General features: G+C 37.8%; 1 protein-coding gene across 12 annotated transcripts in view; it reads left to right on the top strand.

The window, feature by feature from the left end:
* TBL1X (transducin beta like 1 X-linked) overlaps positions 1–18,996 on the top strand; it is a 205,626-nt gene that overhangs the window by 170,126 nt on the left and 16,504 nt on the right. For all 12 annotated transcript variants that reach the window (XM_009683683.2, XM_068921037.1, XM_068921074.1 and 9 more), the window contains 5 exons: positions 5,750–5,882; positions 14,277–14,418; positions 17,101–17,164; positions 17,268–17,365; positions 18,930–18,990. In XM_009683683.2, the coding sequence (XP_009681978.2) occupies positions 5,750–5,882; positions 14,277–14,418; positions 17,101–17,164; positions 17,268–17,365; positions 18,930–18,990 (498 nt within the window). The remainder of the gene's footprint in view (positions 1–5,749; positions 5,883–14,276; positions 14,419–17,100; positions 17,165–17,267; positions 17,366–18,929; positions 18,991–18,996) is intronic.

Below are 18,996 nucleotides of genomic sequence, written 5' to 3'. Positions count from 1 at the left end.
ACATCATAGGGCAGATATAATGAACGGTTCTAATTTCTGTGTGCAAACCACGCTAGGGCACTGGCTGCCCTCTGAAATGAGAACTTAATCCCCAATTTCCCTCAAAAAAAAATCTGGAAGAATGTGCTTGGCAGGTTTTGTGAGATGCTCCAATAGCTCTTTCATTCAGACAAGGAAGAGGTCAGGGCTGTAGTCATGCAATGGAGTGCATTTGTTCTGCAGTGTAGATATCTTTATCAGTCTCCATCTTCTCTTTGATCTGAACAGGTTCCACTATGAGCCAGATAGATAGAAAAATGTTTTCAAACAAGGTTTTTCTTCAGAGAACTCTAGTTTGACAGGATAGTTTTCCCCGGTAAAACTGCAGTGATTTAAATTACACTTTTCTTTTGAGAAAACAATTGTAAAAAAGTTCTGAAAAAGTCCAAAATATTATTTTTCTGGACTGTGAAATTTTAATATTTTACTTCAAAATGATCCTTTGCTTTGAAATTGAACTTATTTCATATATGAAGGGGTACAAACAGATACGGAAATACTTTTAAATGTATCAAACTGTGACATTTTGTTTGTTGACCCTTTCCTTTAGCTCATTTGTGAAAATCTTTGGGGAACTTCTTCCTGTGTCAGGATAAAAAAAAGATTCTGAAGGTAGAAAACTGATTAGCAGATCATCACTAGTACAGATCCTCTCAGACTTGCTTCTTCTTGATCTGAAGAAATACACATGCTGTTGCATTTAAAAAAAGAAGGAAAGCCTTGCAGATCACTTCAAATGCGTCTCCACACACTACACCTTGATCTCTCAGGTTGGCCATTTGCACCTTTGAAAAAAATAATTCTCACGGTGATTTTTAATAGAAGGATTTTCATGAACAGTTACAGACCTTTCTTGGAATATTTAGGAAGAAGTCCTGTATGACTTAATATATCATCCTATAGCTTTGCCTGGAGTAGGATGCCAGTACCTGACTTTGTGTTGTGGCATAAAATTTCACTGAGGTAGGATTCATGTCAACCAATGATTATTCCACCAGATAGATAGCAAATTTCAAGGCATAACTGTGGATATGCAGCCTGCCATGCAGACAAGTTAACAGAGCAGTGGCGATGGGAAGACTGAAGGTCCACGGGGAGTAGCTGGCCAGCTGTCACATGCTGTTGGCAGCCGCTGTTGTGCCAGGTGCTCATCCTGGGAGCAGAGGTGAGGTCTGCAATTTAAGGAGAAGCAGGCTTTGGAGAGGAGCTGCTGAGAAATGCAAGGGCAGTGGCTCTCTGATGTGTGTGTCACCTTGGGACAACTGTAACCTTTCTCTCTGGGTCATTCAGAGTATATCAGCAAGGTAGTGTAGCACAGCTGAAGGCTGAGGAATATACATGGAAGAAGCACACACAGTTGCAAAACTTGCATTCTCACTCTTGAAAGGACCCGTTTAAACAACAAACTCCAAGAGATCTGCCTCAGTAATCATCAGTAACCAGTAGAAATAAAGACTTCAACAAACCTAGCCGGTAATTTATTGCATGGGCCTGATTAACTTTCTTACACTTTTATTTCTCTCTTTTATGGTAAAGGTAGAAAAATATAGTTGTATTATTAAATAATAAAAAAGTCATACCCTTCCTCTTCATTACTTGTGCAGGGCAAAGTGTGCATTCAGCCTTACCTTTTCCCTTATCACTGTGTCCAGAGTGTGTTTCGTCAAGGATAGAATAAGACAAAAGGTCTGGTAAGAGTTTAGGTTAGGACAAACAGTTTAGGATAGGATAGGATAGAAGTTTAGGATAGGACATAATATAGGTAAGGTGAAAGCTGGGAGACCTACTGGGGGTAAAGGGCTGCTGATATGAAAGATGTGAGAAACTTCTCAAACCATCATTTCCACTATTGTCAGGTTCCACAGAACTGGTATATGCCAGGGTGGTTTTCAATGGTGTCTTAGTCCTTAATCATAACCTTGAAGCTACCCATATATCAACCTGTCAAAAAAAAAAAAAAAAAAAAAAAAAAAACGAGAGAGAGAGAGAAAAAGGAAAAACAGAAGGAGATGTCTTTTAGAAGTTACGTAGTTTGCATTTATTCTGATACGGAGTTCTCCTGGACATTGTAAGTCTTCAGAAAAAGTGTTAATGTATTTAATCAAATAAGATAGAATATAGAATATATTTTTATATGTACTGTAAGGGAGACGTACTAAGAAAGGGAGAAAGAAAAAAATCTAACCATAGTAACAGTTTGAGACAGATTTAAAAAAATAAAAAATAAAATTGCTACCTTCTATTGCTGTTTCCTGGGTAATATTTTCAGCTTTGAGTCAGCTGAAAAATTAATAAGAAAAAAAATCACCATGTAGAAATGGAGCCAAACTTTGGATTGTTTTCCAGCTCAAATTTAGTGTCATTTGTTTCATTATATTTGCGAGGATTGGCTTGGATTTAAGAAAAATAAAACTCTGAACAAAAAAAAAAAAAGAGAGAGCCTAGTTCTTTTATTATAATTGTGGCCATAAAGAACATCTTCAACGAATGGCCTGTCAAAGATTTAAGTAAAAAAACACATTTCCTGAGAAAAGTCAGGTTTAGATCTTAAAATAACTTTGTATTTAATCTGGTGGAGAGAAAGAAAGAAATAGTTAAAATTTTTCACTGATTTTTTAAAACTGTATTTGAGAAGAAAAACAAACACCATAGAAGTTTGGAGGAATGTAACTTTTAATTTCCAGTGGTTTTATATTTTTAATAAGTTTGAGGAAAAAAATTAGGAGAATAGTATATTTTTAACCAGAAGCTCCCTGGCCTTTAGAAAATGTTTTCTATTAACATTTCAGCACAATCCTCCAATATGTGACCTGCCAGCTATGAAAATCTTTTACACTTGGTAGAACTGTTTTCTCTATCAAGGATCCTTTGTGCAAATGAGGTCTTAACCAAGAACTTTCTGATCTGAAGATACCAAAAAAAAAAAAAAAGCATATTCCTGATGATTACTGTAGCTGAGGACTTCTAATTCCCAGTACATCTGTAGTATCTGCAGCCACTGGAAAGCAAAATTTTCAGATAAGACCAGGGCTTAAACCAGCTCACACTGTACAAGGAGCTCAGCACTCATTACTAGAGTGCCATCTTGTACTCTAGAGTTTCTGCAACTTTTTGTTGTTAAAGTCACCAAATCTTTTTTATATTGCTAGTGTCTATCTGAATCTGCAAAGAACCTGAAGCTGTACTGCAGAAGTATTAACTATCCCACTTGTTCAATGGGGCATTTCAACTTTTGTGCTTAGCGGTAACAATCTAAATGTGAATGCTACTGACTGTTTAAATACAGGCTGATGAAAACAGGAAGAAAAGACACATAATATGAAGATTTGCAAACAATTTTTGAAATATTACTCATTTTTCCCTCCCTCTTATTCTGTGCAATTAGACCGGTAGTGTCAAAATGAGTAGTTGAAAATAATAGAAAATAATCCTGGAGGCGATCACTCCCAAAAGCAAATCAGTCTTGCATAGGCCAATGCAGGTATCAGCTGGTGAAGGTTTTTTTTTCATAGCAAGACTGTTTTTCTTTACAGCAATTAACATGGAAAGTGTGTATTTAGGTTCTTCCATCTGGCCATGTACAAAGGAAAAATGTTTCTAAGTATCAGATGGCCTTGCTGTGATAACACCTCATAACTCGGGGACCTTGGAGTAATGCTGTTTCCAAGCCTTCATTTGATTTTACTCAAGAGTGAAAAGCAGCTCTGCCTTTAGAGCCAGGCAGGTGACACTAGGATCATATCTGGTAAGAGTAGCCTCTCATTTAAATTCTTCAAATTAAAGTACTTGAAAGATATTGCCTCTTGATTTGCTCCCAGTTTCCAACTCACACTGTGAATAGGACACAGATGAATGCATAATCATTACCATGCTGCTGTTTTTCTCATCAAGGTATGCTTTAAACCAGGTGATTTTTCTGCTGTGGTAAGAAAGAGAAGATCAGGAGCTCTGAAATTCCTGTCTTCTATTTGTTTTTGATAGTGCTTTGCTCCTCATTGCCCTGATTTCTCAGAATATCATATCAGAGTTCCAAGTTGCTAATGTCAGGGTAAATCTCGAGCATTAATATGTCCTGATATTATTAATTTTAGTTGATATTATTAATTTTAGTAGTTATACACATAGGGAATTATCAAGGGCGATGCTTTACATAGGGACTTAGCAGAGGTGTAGGTTTTGCAAACAGGCATTTGTAATATGTTTATTTTTATGCAACAAGACCGTAGACAGTGAGAGTAGTTAAAAATAATGATATTCTGAATGAGGAATGTGAACTATGAAACTAGTTAGCTGTTTTCTAATTTTAATACTCAAAACAATGCCGTGTAACTCACGGAATTAGATGTGAATCTACGGCAAAGTGATGGCACAGACAGAACACTCTATGATTAATAAGGTACCCAACAAAACATGCTATTAGAAGTGCTATTTCTGTGACTTAGCAAAAATTAGACTAGCAGATCAGGGTAGTTGAAAGCATGGGCAAGGGTAGAAATCTGGAGATCTTCCTTCCGATGGCAATTGTGTACCATCACAGTCTGTTTTGCCAGGCAATGGGCAATAGCTCAACAGAGCATGAGTATGGGGACAGATGGCTGATTTTAAATACCATAAACATGTGGCAATAAAGGAGCATAATTATTTCACTTGTGAACCTATGGATCTCCATATGTGATTAGAGAATGACTAACTAAAAGACTTAACCCAGAATGAGAAGTTGGACTTTGATCAATCAGAGCAGATGAGCTGGCCAAGAAATTGATTAGATAACCTGAGTCTGCCTCTCTGACAGCCTGCCACATACCTGCTCTTGGATGTGCTTTCTGTGAAATGGGCTACACTTCTGTATGTAACATCTGTTATCTATTGTTTCAGTGTGTTACCTGTCCTTGATTGGTGTCTTGTTCACAGAGGATAATAATCTTGTGTTGCTGCCAGGAAGTGTAGTTTGAGCTGCAAATGATGAAGATTTATACTGAAGCGATGAAAATCTGGAGTGAAAACATTGTTCGTGGTGCAAATTGGAACGAATTGCTGCCACTAAGAGAAATTCATCATTTTAAACTTGCTTTATTTTTTCCTTAATGAAATGCAAGAGCTTTATAAAAAACAAAGTTACTTAGACTGCAAAAAAGCACCAAAATTGCAGCATGCAGGTTAAGTATATCTATGCATCAGTTGGTTCCTTTGCTTATATCATGATACCCTTAAGTAAAGTGATCACTCATTGTTTTCCTGCAGTGCTCAGGGAATGAGGCCCTTATTCAGTATATCCTTCATCTGTCAGTAGCCCCACATATTGCTTGCTGGACACCCTCCAAGAAACTGAATGTGCTGTATGTTGCTTTTTTACAAGAACAGCATAAAGCTTTCTCAAATGTAGTAATATCCTATTTTAATAAATCTGTAAGTCATTTTTAATAAAGTCAGCTTCAAAAAAACATAGTGAAGTAAATGCTAACCATTTTTTGAAGACTAGCTACATGCATTTATACAGAGTATTTTGGAGAGTTCTACATTTTGAAAAACTATCATAAATTTGAATCACCATAGGGAAGAAAATAGAATAATGTGGTCAGTGACACAACACAGTACATTATTTGTAATGTGTTCATTGCATTAAGCTTTAGCCTGTGGGTAGCCAGCTATTTTTAAAGCAGATCTAACAACATCTTGCAGACTACTTATATTGTGATGTATCTCCTTACAGATAATCATTCAAAGCCAATGGAAATTGACGGGGATGTTGAAATTCCTCCTAACAAAGCAACAGTCCTTCGGGGCCATGAATCAGAGGTGTTCATCTGTGCCTGGAACCCTGTCAGTGACCTGCTAGCATCTGGGTAAGAGCCTGACTGAAACCAGCTGCTGCAGTTAGAGTTTATTTAGAGATGCAAGAACATGAGAGCATGCACTGGAGATTAACGAGACTTCTCTCTATGGTTTTTCAGCCTGCAACTGTTTTTTTCAGCAGTACCCTACCTATGTAGGGAGTTAGGTAGCTGTAAGGCGACACAGAATATCAAGCACTTGCACATTTAAGAGGTGCTAGGTTAGAGTGTCTAGAGTGCACTCTTCAGCCCAGAATGCACATAAAAAAATTTTAAAGGTTTTTAAAATAATTACGGAAATTCTCAGAATATTAGAAGATCATGTAACCGGCTCCTGTTCTTCCTGCTTAATGGTGAACACTTGGGTCTCAGAAAGTCTTTGTCATCCAAGCTTTCTTTAAAGAAGTATGGAAACTCTAAAACAGAGTTCTCTTTGGCTTATGTCTGCATTAGCATGGTGCAGCACAATAGGAATAGGTCTGTAGAGCAAAACACTTGTGTGAGGACCTTATGTCCCACTGTTTGTATTGAGGAGGGGTGCTTCATGTAGGACCTAGTTTTGTCCCATAAACTGAACATTCAGAAGTGGTTTGAGGGCATATTTTGATTTAATTTCATTGAAAAGGAGTCCCTCCAGTTTATGCTCTCCGGGACTCCTCTGCAACAAGAACCGAAGCAAGGTCAGTGGGACAATCAGGGGATTCACTTACAAAGCACACTCCTGATCCAAACCAAAATGCTAATATAAACATACCTATAAGAGCTATATTGAGACACTGTCAAAATTTGCATTTGTCCATGCTTAGAATTAAACATTAAAAGTAAGGCTAAATTGAAGAAGTCTAACTGGGAACCTGAAGGAAAGCTGATAAAAGACAGAGGAGAGGGATGGGTCTTCATGATATACAGCGACCCAACAGTAGGAAAACACATTTCTGAAAAGTAAGAGATAATACCCTTATTCTACTCCCAAGATCACCAGCATAGTCTTCTAAGTTCATGGTTGACTTAATACATGAGAATGAGGAGTGAGAGTGCAAAGGGGAAAGAATAAATAGGAAAAATAAGAGTAACTTGCAGAAGTAAGTACAAGTTGTAGAAGCAACAAAAGATCTCCAAGAAAGTGAAGACAGTCTGTGGAAGACAAGAGTAGTTTCTGACAGCAAACTGAGTTTTTAGAAAAGAGAATGCTTCTAAATACCCTTTTTATTCTGAAGTGTGCAATCCTAATAGTATTTTCAATATCTGTAACATTAGGTATCTTCATGCGGTCATTTTAAATGGGTATAGCAGCAGCAGTTGCAAAAATGTATGTAGCGTTTTTGGATGAAATACTTCTGTTGTCAGCTCTTTTTTTTCCACAGGCTTAATGGCCTTCTGATTTGTAACAGGGTCTGTGGGTGATACCATGATTCAGACAAGCAATAGTAATAACAGGCACACTCTTATGCCTTGAATTTACTATGCTTTCTGCTAACAATATTCCTCTACCCACCCAGCCTTCTTGTGTCTCAGGCAATATTACTACTCAGTATTACTTATCCCTAGCAAAGATCAACCCAAATGACTGTTACTAAGAACATAAGAAGGGACCTTCTGGTCCTAAAGGAGGTGAGGGTAAAACAGTTATTTCATACAGATAGTTCTCTTCCATGAACATAGTTGAGAGAGCTATACAATGAGATTTATTTAATGCATAAATGAAAAAGATGTTAAGATTGACACGTCTGAAAGAACTGTGGCATATGATATTCCTTAATCTTCCTGGTCCAAATATGAGTGGATGTTTCAAGGAAAAAAAAAGAGTATCAAAGGAAGGCAAAGAATCTGTGACATTCAAGAAATGTTGCTACCTGCATAATGATTTGTAAATCAACATCAAGTGATCCTGAGCTAACATGCTCCTATACCAATCTTTCACGTTTCCGTCTATGCCTAACTACTGTGATTACCCATAGGTAATCGTGACATAATAGTGAAGGAACCCCCAAAGGTTAAGGTGTGCAAATTTAATTAACCGTAGTAAATTATTTTCATGGTTGGTTCTTACTAAAGATGAAAATTTAGAGAAAACTTCATAAAAATCTGGAATAGCTTTCCCGGAATGGGGACAAATTTACATAGAAGATTCAAGGGCTGTCTTCAGAACTGTTATCTTAACCTCTTCATTTAGCGTCATTTAAATCAAGGGACTGGGTATGTTGACCCAGTAGGTCTGCTTAGGCCCTAAACAATGCATTTTTTAATGGTGAACTTACCCATCATGGTATTTATTTGAATTCTATGAAGGACAGTGTTCAGGTGATCAGTCAGCACAACCACATTATTTAAGGAAAATCCATGGGGAGAAAGGATACCATACAGAATTATTCTTTAGGGACACCTGGTGGCGCCTGAGATGAAGTGAAGAATGCTGCTTTATTCTGGAGAATATCTACACAGCTGATCTTAGGCATCTGCTCAAGTGCTCTGTCCCTCTGCAGGTACCTACATGTCTCAACTCATTCTATAGGGAATTAAGACTCCTAAATGTAGGTGTTCAGACCTCATCAGCTGGCTTCAGCATTGGTAGCTACCTCCTGGTTTCTGATTCACCTCTTTGCCAGTACTTGCCATTCATATCCTGCTTCCCTGGGCATTGTAGCTCACAGTCCTAGCGTGCATAGTTTAAACCATACAGCGTCTGATAAACCAGAGCGAGTACTGCAGTAACTGAGGAACCAAGGAGTATGTAATTCTGCTGCACTGGTAGATGGATGGGGCAAAGAGCACGGGACAGTGATATCTTTACACAGCTTCAGCTAAATCGGGAGGATAACAATCAAAACCATTAGTCAGATCTCTAAGAGAGAGGAGTTCTCTCTTTTCATCCCTTCCCTTTGTCTTTACTCTTCAGAGTTATACGCCTTTATTAATAAGTTTTGCTACTGATTTTGGAAGCACATAAATATACATATAGTTGAAAAGTACATTTGGGTACTGTGTCTCATGCAGACTGATGGCAATGCAATGAAAATACTAATAATTTAGGTTCGTGCACGTCCTGATCAGATTTTAGCTTGCTCATAGGAAACAAAGCATGTGAATTCAGTTAGCCTTCTGATGATGCAGCAATGAGTGCCGTATAAAGCCTACATGATTGAAATGGCATTGAATGCACAGAAAAAAATGAAACCAAAGAAAAAGAGCTGGTGGTTTCATTATGCCATTACACAAAAAAGTGTTTGAGATGTCTAGTATAGTAATGGTAAGAGTTATCACGTATGGGTAAAGTGTGTATTATAGCACCAACAGGGAAAAATTCCCTGGGATCTTCAGTTTGCTGCAGTTCTGATTCCCCTTTACAAATTAATGCTTCCAAAAAGAAATCTGCAGTTAATCTGGTGTGCCAATACTGACTTATTAGATTCTATAACAGCCGTATTGCTCTGCCTAGTCCTTAGTTTTCTTGTGCTGTCTGCCTGACTGTACCCATCTGTTGCCCTTTAAGATTATATATATATATGTGTATATAAAAACTATTAGATAAGTGAAAGATCATATTTGTTCTGTCTACACAGTGTCTAGTGCAATGGACCTCAATATATAACAAAGTATTTTCTTCAAGCCGTAAGTTATACAACTAATACATTTTTCTAACAATTAGTGTTTTAGAAAGCTTTCTGATACAGTCTTCAAAACAATGAAAGAGTAACATAGGTTTAAGAGGTAATCCAAAACAAACTGTAAGGGGATTTGTTTGCAGAATAAATTATCCGAAACTAGAGAATGAGTTTCTGAATGTATTGGTATCCCACTGAGAAAGGGAGTTAGTTAGATTTTTGATGTCCCCGTCTATTCATTCACAGACTTTTTTAGGTATGAAGGCTAGTTCAGCAGTGTGTACTTTCTGGACTTTGCAAAGGGCTATTAAAAAGAAAAAAAAGTGGAGACGGGAATCTCTCTGATCAAATAGCCAGAAAAGATACATGCTATCAGCTACTCTTTCCTCATCCACCACACCTTAAAGAGGAGGATGGGAGAGACTAGAGATATCAGTAAAGCCTATCAAAGGCTTGAGTGTCACCAGATGCTTAGGAGAAGGATGCTTAGCTATTTTGAAGGGGAGTATTATAATAGTATAGTGAAATACATACATACCGTCATGTAACAGGATCAATTATCCATTATGAAACAAATCAACATTCCAAAGCACATAATTGCATAAAATATTTTGGACTTACAAAATAAAATGTAGATGGTTGTTCAAATCTCAAACCATCCTCAGCCATAATTCTGATTTTGCTCTTCTCCTCAAAGACTGATTTCTTCCATGAAATATTTTTCAGTATGTATGTTTTCATTTTATGACACATGTAAGTTATACCAGATGGTTATGTTCCACGGGTGGTGCAGAAACCCATTACAGCTACATCCACATTAGTAAACTAAACATGCCTGGGAATATTCGTAGGAATTGAGGCCAGCTGGCACAGAATGACCCATATCTATGCTAGCAAACTGTCTTGGCTGTGGAGAGGGTAGCTGCTTACAGCCTGCATATTTGGAGTTGTCTCTGGACCATTCTAACCACCAAGCTACGCCCAGGAGTTACTCGGGGAGAGTGTCGGGGCCCAAAGTGCGCCAACGGGTCTTAATGGCCCCGAGAGAGAATGTGAGTTCAAACGGACTAAATTCTGGCCAGGGGATAATCTATCAGTTTGCTATCATAGGTGGTCGTGGTCCAGTAACCAAGTATGCATATGAGCATACTTGAATTTCCTAGTATTGGAACAGACTGTGAATGTCAATGTTGTGGCAGCCTTGAACTTCAGAAGCTTTTCTAGTTAGAATTAGGATGCTTCTGTCTACATATGCAGCTGCTACTTCCAGGAACATGCTCTGGTCTGTTTTATCCAGCTAGGTCCTTTAAGCAACCCTTGTAGCTCCAAAACAGAGGCACCTGGTGTCATTCCTAAAACCAGCGCTAGGTTTCTTTACTTGTCTTTGCTGATCTACACCAGCCGCTTTCACAGCGAGGCGACTTTGTCTCTTCCAGAACTCCATGTGCCCCTTAGCTCTATTTAGTCAATGGAATAATTAGCCATAGAAGCCTACAAAGTATTAGGATTATGGCTGTGTCTCTCAGAAGCAAGAAAAGATGTTTCTAGGTCATCTTCTGCCGTCATCTCTGGTTTTTATATAATGCTTTGAATTACTGTATTCCTCATACCAGTTGTTTAGGAACTGTTTTGACTTACCCATCCATACCTGCTATTGCAGATTTCAAACTCCTGAAAGAGTGCCTTTAATAATATCTTTTAAAATAAAATAATAAAAAAATCTGACTTATTTAAGCCAGAAGTGTTAAATATACATTGTAGCAATATTACCTAACAGTGTAACAGTAAATATAATATGTGAAACTGAAGATTAGAAATTACAAGATACAACAGTCATCTTGCAAATTTCTTTACACAACTGCAGCTATTTTAACCGCTGTGCTGACGGTTATGGAATGGGGTTTTTGTATGTCACAAATAAAATTCTGCAAGCCTTCCCACCTGGATTCATGATTACACAGGGGCTGAAGAGCATGAAATAAAATTCTTTCAGAACTAAGCCTTCCTAAAATTTGGCTGTACTCTACCCTAGTGCGGAACAGTACACTTATTACTCAAGTGTTCATGACTTGCATTTTGGAATCAGCTGCTTTATCATGCAGATAGAAATGCTTCTGTGGGCTAGAGAGATTAAATGTCTTTCTGAATTGTGCTTGAACTATGGTCCTCTAATAAGGCAGGGTTCACTGAATCATTCAGCAGAAAACAGAATACTTTCCAGAGCAGAGAATCTGCTCTTTTCTTTTTTTTTGTTCTCTTCCAGCAACAAAAGGGAAGACACACAAATACCCCTGCCACATACTGATAGGCTTATAAAGCCTCTCTGCAGGGACACATAATAGCTTGTGTAGCCTTAGGAGGAAGAAAATGGAAAAACAAAATTAAAATACTGGAAAATAAGATTGCCTAAGCACAGCCAGAATTCTGACTAAATAAAACTGTTGAAAAACAATACATAACCCTTTTAGAACTAGCCAATACAAAATTGTGTTTGATAGCCAAGTGGCTGAGTGTTTGGTTCGAAAGGTCCAATAACAAACTGGGTTATTACGAGGAGGGCAGGGCTGACTTAGAATCCTCTATAACAGAGAAGCCAACTCTGAAGGAATTTCCTAGTTGGTTAGCATGTTAACCCATAACCCAAGCCTATAAAAGGCTTTTGTTCTCACTACTGTAAATTAATACAAACAAAAATATCTTTAACTTCTAAGCCTCATGATTAACTTCATTAATTTTCTAGCTAACGTGCAAAATTGTTAGTCAGTTTTCCAGATCTCTATAGAAATAAGGAATTACATTATAATCACAGCTGTGTATGACGACAAAAAACTTGAATTATTTCTTACTCACTAGTGTAAAAGATGATGAGTGCCAAAAATGAAAGAATGGCTACATAGCAGTAGGCTCTGGTTAGCCTGGCAAAGCCCTGGCCAACTGTCACATCACAGCTTGACATAAAGGGTTCAGAAGAGGTGGGAGGCATATTCCCCATGCCTGCAATGACCTAGCAGAAGCTCAGAGTCAGTGATATAGGCAGAGAGGTTTTTGCTCTTATGGTTCAACCATTTTCTTGCAAAATCTGGCTAAACTATAGATAAAATACTTGCATGAGGGATAATATAGAAATATACCAAGATCAAACAGGTTTGACACTTGAAAAGTATAAGATTTTTCAAAATTTCCTGGAATTTTTAGTATCAATAAGTAAAATGTTTTATTAGTAGACCAGAATAAAATTTTAGATTTTCTTGTGAAGGATTTCCTTTTCAGTAAGACATGGGTTATCAAAGCAATAATGGATCTCAGGCATTTAGTCGCAGGAGAAATACCTTCTTTCCTTGCTAGTCTATAGGAAAATAGGTTTAAATCGTTACTTAGAAAAAGACAGGAAAAGGTAACACGTCAAGTATAAAAACAATGAAATTTCATTTGGACTGTATGAATTCTAAGAAACGTAAGAGAGATCCTAATTCTGCTCCAAGATCAGTTTAGAGCATATAAATGAAAATAACCCTCTGGAAAAAACAAGCAATCCGTCGTACAAACAGTTTTACTGATTGTTTTACAAAAAAGTTGGGGCGGGGACATGAGAGACAAATCCCAGTAAACTAGAAAGCATAATCTCTTCCAGCTTATTGCAAAATGATTTGTGACCTCAGAGACAATTTTCGTTGGAAGTAGGACTTACGTAAACTGAAAATAAATGTCTCATTTATGAGAAGACTTGATAAATTCTTCACTTCCTCCTGACACCTTTCTCTAGACAACATCAGAATTTTAGTCTGCAATAAAAACATCTTCTTAGAAAAGTCTATAAAATAGATTAAAATCCTGTTGCTGTCTCTATTGCGCTGTCTGTCTCTCATCAAGAAAAAATACTCTCTGTGTCAACAGTTATTCTGCCACTTTTTTGGACAACGTGAGCTAAGCAGCCAAGCTCCAGACAGCAAAGGACTCTGTAGACAAGACAAAGTGATTTAAATTACCTTTCTATTTTCCTAAAGTTTAGGTTCCATGGTTTGATTTAATGCTGAGAGACTGCTCTGCAAATAGCTTTTGTCAGAGGCTATACTCTGGACTGTCCTGAACAGAAGTGGAAAAAGTACCTTACGAAAGAGCAGTGTCCAATTTAAGAGCAGTCTTGTGTTCTCCTCTTGCTCCTGCAGTGGTTGTTGGAGGAGCTCAGGCGGAACCAAGGAGCTAGCGCTGCAGCACCCTTGTCACACAGTTAGATGTCCACTTCCCCCCACCTACTGGTGCCATGACACTCTGCACCTCAGCAGACAGTGGTCACCCTGCAGGTCTGGTCACGCCTTCAGAGCAGACTTGGACACTGGAGCACCGGGAACTCTACAAACCATTAGGACTTTATGTGTCTTTATGTGACTTTTTGGGGGAGGCAGGCGGGCACAGACTTTGTGTTTCTGTCTTTATTTGGATTTCCATAGTGTTATGTGTTTGCAATGTAAAGTTCCCCCAGACCATCTCAGTTACGCTTATGTGATCTTTATGTAGGAAGAGCAAAATGTAGAGCAAAAGCAAATGTCTTTCAGGAAAAACTGTTTTGAATAAAGCAAATGATGTTAAAATGTGGATTCAAATTATATACGTAATTTAAATATGTTAGAGGACAAAGTTTGCCAGTGTAGGGACTGCAGGAGAGACAGAACTGGAAAGAAAAATTGCATTTTAAAGGCTGTGATGTGAGGTTTGTTCTATATCAAAAACATAACTAGAGGTTTTCACTTTGTTTGTTGGGTGGACTCAGTGAGAAGTGTTCATGTTTGCATATTTGCTTTTACAGATCAGGAGACTCAACGGCCAGAATATGGAATCTCAATGAAAACAGCAACAGTGGTTCCACTCAACTAGTTTTGAGGCACTGTATAAGAGAAGGAGGACATGATGTCCCCAGCAATAAGGATGTGACTTCATTGGACTGGAATGTAAGTTAGCTTCTAAGACTGGGCATGGTTTTTAACTGTCTAAATTTAATTCAGAGGCGATTACAGCTGCTGCTCCATATCTTTTATATCTGAGGTGGCCAGAACCTCTGTTCTAACCTAATGACCTCTTGTTTCAGATACTCAGACTGATCTTTCCCCTATACACTTGAATTTTCCAGGATTCTTGCCAGCTTCAAATTTAATAATGATGTATTTATATATCTATTTTTAGGAACATGAGTAAAAATAGCTAACTTTACAAATGAGGATTAAGCAAGCAATCTATGAACTAATGAAGCCTGATTAATTTTGTATTTGCATCTCATGGTTAATTTATTTTGGTATATGAGGAGGTGTAAGTGCCAGTGAAGCTTTTCCTGAGGTTGGAATATTTATGGAGACCCTTCTGTTTGAACTCTGAGGTGCATAACAAAACATGCTCACTTTACAGTCTTCATCTTGGTGGGAGAATATGTAGTCATTCTCTTTCTTACCTGTCCACCTTCGGGGTGGGGTTGTCTTGCCTGATCCTTTATTTACTTTCATCCTGCAAAACCTGTCTGAGACAATATGGTCCTGCATAGAAATGACTGGAGTGAACAGAAAAAACAGATATTGTTGAGAATCAGCGGTGTCTGGGCAGTGCCCTTGTGCAGCATTAAGGCTGTTTCATGTCTCCTTTCTGCCACTGAGCATTGTAAAAGGAACTTAAAAGACCATGGAGGAACTTGATTTGAGATCCCTTGCCTTCTGCCAGATTTGTTGATGTTAGCACAGACAGAGTGATCTCTGTCTTGTTTTGTTTTCTTAGGAAACCAGATGTAAAAATTAAGTCCCAGAAAGGATTCTCAGCAGTATATACAGTCTCAGTTGCTGGTCGGAGACCAGGATTTCTTGATTAATCTTTACTGCACTATTATTGTCCTCCAGGTGAGCTAGATGCTTCACAAAAGTAAAAGATAAGGCCACTGCACAAAACAGCTTCCCCTATATTTTGTATATTTGACACAATGAATGAAGTTGATGAATAGTACAGAAAGCACAGGTAGGTTAACAAAGCGAATAAAGATAAAAGCAACAGTGTTGTTTCCTGTGGACATCATGTTGAAGAAATATTGTCAGGAAAAACTGAGTTGAGGAGTATGAAAAGGGAGGTTGCATGGAGGAGAGAACCTGGCAAAAAAGGATGGAAAAGGGCATCCTCTAGTAGTTCCCTACATTTCCATACTTAATTGATCACTGATACTTCCCTTCTCCCTTGTGCTGTTACCACCTTTCTTCCCATCAGTAATGTAGATGTGTATATCTCAGTGAAGCTGGCGTGGGTTTGGTATTTTTTCCCTACATCATTATATATTGGAATTAAATCTACAACTGCTCTGACTCAGTGTTTTTGGAGGGTTGGAATGGACATATGTTTTAAAGGATTATTTTATTTTATTTTTTTAATTTTCTGTTCATGATGCTAGAAAAGCCATCTGCCTTTATTGTTTACTTAGAACCACAATATTAATCATTTTCCACTGTGAAATCTTCACACTAGCTAATATATTAAATCAGTTCTTTTCTTCAGTTTTATGTGATTTACCTTGTAATAAGAAATGTCACCTAAGCAGTGCTTGTTAGATGTTAATTCTAGAGGTTTTATGCAGATCATGTCCTTTGGCACCAAGGGCAAGATTCCTCTCCCTTAGCTTTAACCACCTAAACTAGTCATACAGGTTTCCTCAAAGGGCAGCAGAAACAGAGATATGTGCTTTGGTGGTGGTCCGAGAAGAGTCTAAAGCAAATGAGATTCTGAATTACATGCCAGAGGTGGGTAATGCTATCAGTTAGAGAGAGGCTGTTAGGCTAACTCCAAACTTCTGGACTTCTGGAGATAAATGAGGTGAATCTTACCTCTAATGCAGCTGTCAAAATGTCTTAACAAGCACATGCCTAGCTCCAGCAGTTCCTGTCTCACTAGGTTCCAGGGTCAGATTTCTTGAATATTTTCTTATTCTGGCCCAATAAATTTTGCATTCTTGGCTACACGGGAGCTAGCCTTTGAAGAAGGGCTCCCTCCAGCAGAATATTTTTATTTGCTGACTATGGTTAGCAGGCTTTCTTCTAGTAAGTAGAAACTACAAATTCAACTTTTCTCAGGCTACCCACCATAGTAGTGTGCCTCTGAGCATGTGTGGGAATCTCTGTTTAGAGGCCTGTGAAACAGCTTCTTTTGGTTAGATAGTATCTGAGGTGTTAAAGGTGAGTATAGGGGGCTTAGGGACTTAGGTCTTTCTTGCAGGTATAGATGCCTGAATTTCACTGAACTGGGATTTAGTCAGGATTTAGATGATCGGTTGATGATTTAGAAGTGCTTTGTGCCCAAGAAGTAGTATTTGTTTATTAACTGGAAGAATCCCATAGAGGTTGTTTTCCTTTTCCAATCCGTTTGATTAAATTACCTTGTGTGATGGTGTAGCCTAGTATTTCACAGTAGGCTAGGGAGTTTCCTTTCATCTTTGATACCTGCCATACTAACCTTTAATTTAGATCATAAATGTAATAATGACATTAACTATCTCACTATGTGGGCTCAGATTTACAGAAAAGCATAATGCATCAAACATTAAAAAAAAAGGTTAGTTGAAATACATTTCGTCTAGTATTTACCTTAGACATTTATATATATCCTAACAGAGTGATGGAACACTATTGGCTACAGGATCATATGATGGTTTTGCAAGAATATGGACAGAAGATGGTAAGTCACACAATAGTTACTGTTCTTAAGCAGTCAACAGCAGTGAACTGTAATTTGGCTAACTTGCAATCAAATTGTAATATTAACTTTTTCTTTATTACAGGTAACCTTGCAAGCACCTTAGGTCAACATAAAGGTCCCATATTTGCCCTGAAATGGAACAAAAAGGGGAATTATATTTTAAGTGCTGGTGTTGATAAAGTGAGTTTTAAATATGCATAACTCTGACGTATAAATGTGTTGATTCAGTGAGCTGAATTTTGTAAGGTCATTTTCTTCTGCACTGGGAGTCCTGGAGAGTTTACTTTCTATGATTTGTTTTAGTAGGTCTTGATTTCCTCACATTAAGCAGTTGATTATGTTTCTGGGGCTGCATAAATGTGTACTATTTTTATGTGAAAAGTTTTTTTAAACACATCTCCATTGTGCCCCCGGTGTAAAATTGAATCTTAAATGTTTTTCAGATAAGGAAAGAACTGATTTCCTTACTTATGCATATAGTTTTATCAACTGTAAATATTTTCAGGGAAGGAAGTAGCTAGCTCATCTGATTATTAAGACAATTGCATTCAAATCGTTTATAAGGCTTTCTTTGCAAATGTGCAAAATATGGTGGTTCTGAACTCAAAATCAAGCACAATGTGGTAGCTTCCGCTGTGTGCATGCATATTAAGAGATTAAAATGAATGCAAGATGACTGAAGGATGAACACAAGCCCATTAAAACTCAAACTGGAAAATAAACAGAGCATTCGTCTTGCCCAGCTTTAGATGTCTAAAAAGCTAGATGCCTATGTCATCCTTGGCTTCCTTTATAAAATCAGGAGAGAAAAAAGGCACTTCTAGAAGATGAGTTGCATGGCCTGTGTTAACAGTGAGATGTATTGCCTGCATCCCCTCCATCAGCTTACAAAGGAAACCTAGGGAAACTAGCTCAGACCTGTACATCTGACTTGCAGATGAATCCTTTATTTTCTCATATTTGAAAGTGGAAACTTAGAATATTATTCATTTAATGCTGACTCATATCCAGCTACACTTACCTCCCAATGGTAGTTCCATCACCCTGGCAAACTTACTTTCCCGATAACAGCAGTGATTCTTTAGATGATCTGTTATCAGCAAGATGAGGCATCCTTAATTTATTCTCTGGAAGTATATGGTCTTTATAGATTGACAATTCACTCAGAAGATAGTTATTCAGTTCTGCAGGGGGGGGTTGCCTAAGTACACTGTAAGTATGGATTAAACTTGCAGTAAACAAACTACACTTCAGTTTGTCCCACCACAGTGGTAGCAAGTGGTATGCACTCTACTACTAGACAAACATTTCACGTGGTGATTTAATTGTTATAAATGTAGTATCACTAAGTTTTATAATTGAATTCAACTTGCATCTTAGAAAAGGGGAAAAGTCTACTTTAAGGAAGACGACAACTGAAAGAGCTGTAACAAAATGCTTACGAAAATTTTTAGTATTCTCTTCTAACATTATCCAGAGAAAATATGCTCATACTCAATAGTTACATTACTTCCTTTATAGGGGGGATACTTCTATATCTACACTTAGGTTATTATTCTGTAATATTTCGAAGTGATTTCTATTTATTCAGCTGTGCAGCATACAAGGCTCTCTGCAGTCAATAATTTTATCAGACCATCTTTTAGAATTGCCCCTCAGTGAGGGCCCTTTCTCTTTGTTTTGCTGTTAATCTTGGAGCTGAATCTTCACTAATTTTTTTTTTCCCCCTTCCCTCCGGATACAGACAACAATAATTTGGGATGCTCACACAGGGGAAGCTAAACAGCAGTTTCCTTTCCATTCAGGTAATT

Source organism: Struthio camelus, chromosome 1 (assembly GCF_040807025.1).
Source record: "Struthio camelus isolate bStrCam1 chromosome 1, bStrCam1.hap1, whole genome shotgun sequence".
NCBI classification, from domain to species: Eukaryota; Metazoa; Chordata; class Aves; order Struthioniformes; family Struthionidae; genus Struthio; species Struthio camelus.
This window is presented reverse-complemented; position numbering and strand designations above follow the sequence as displayed.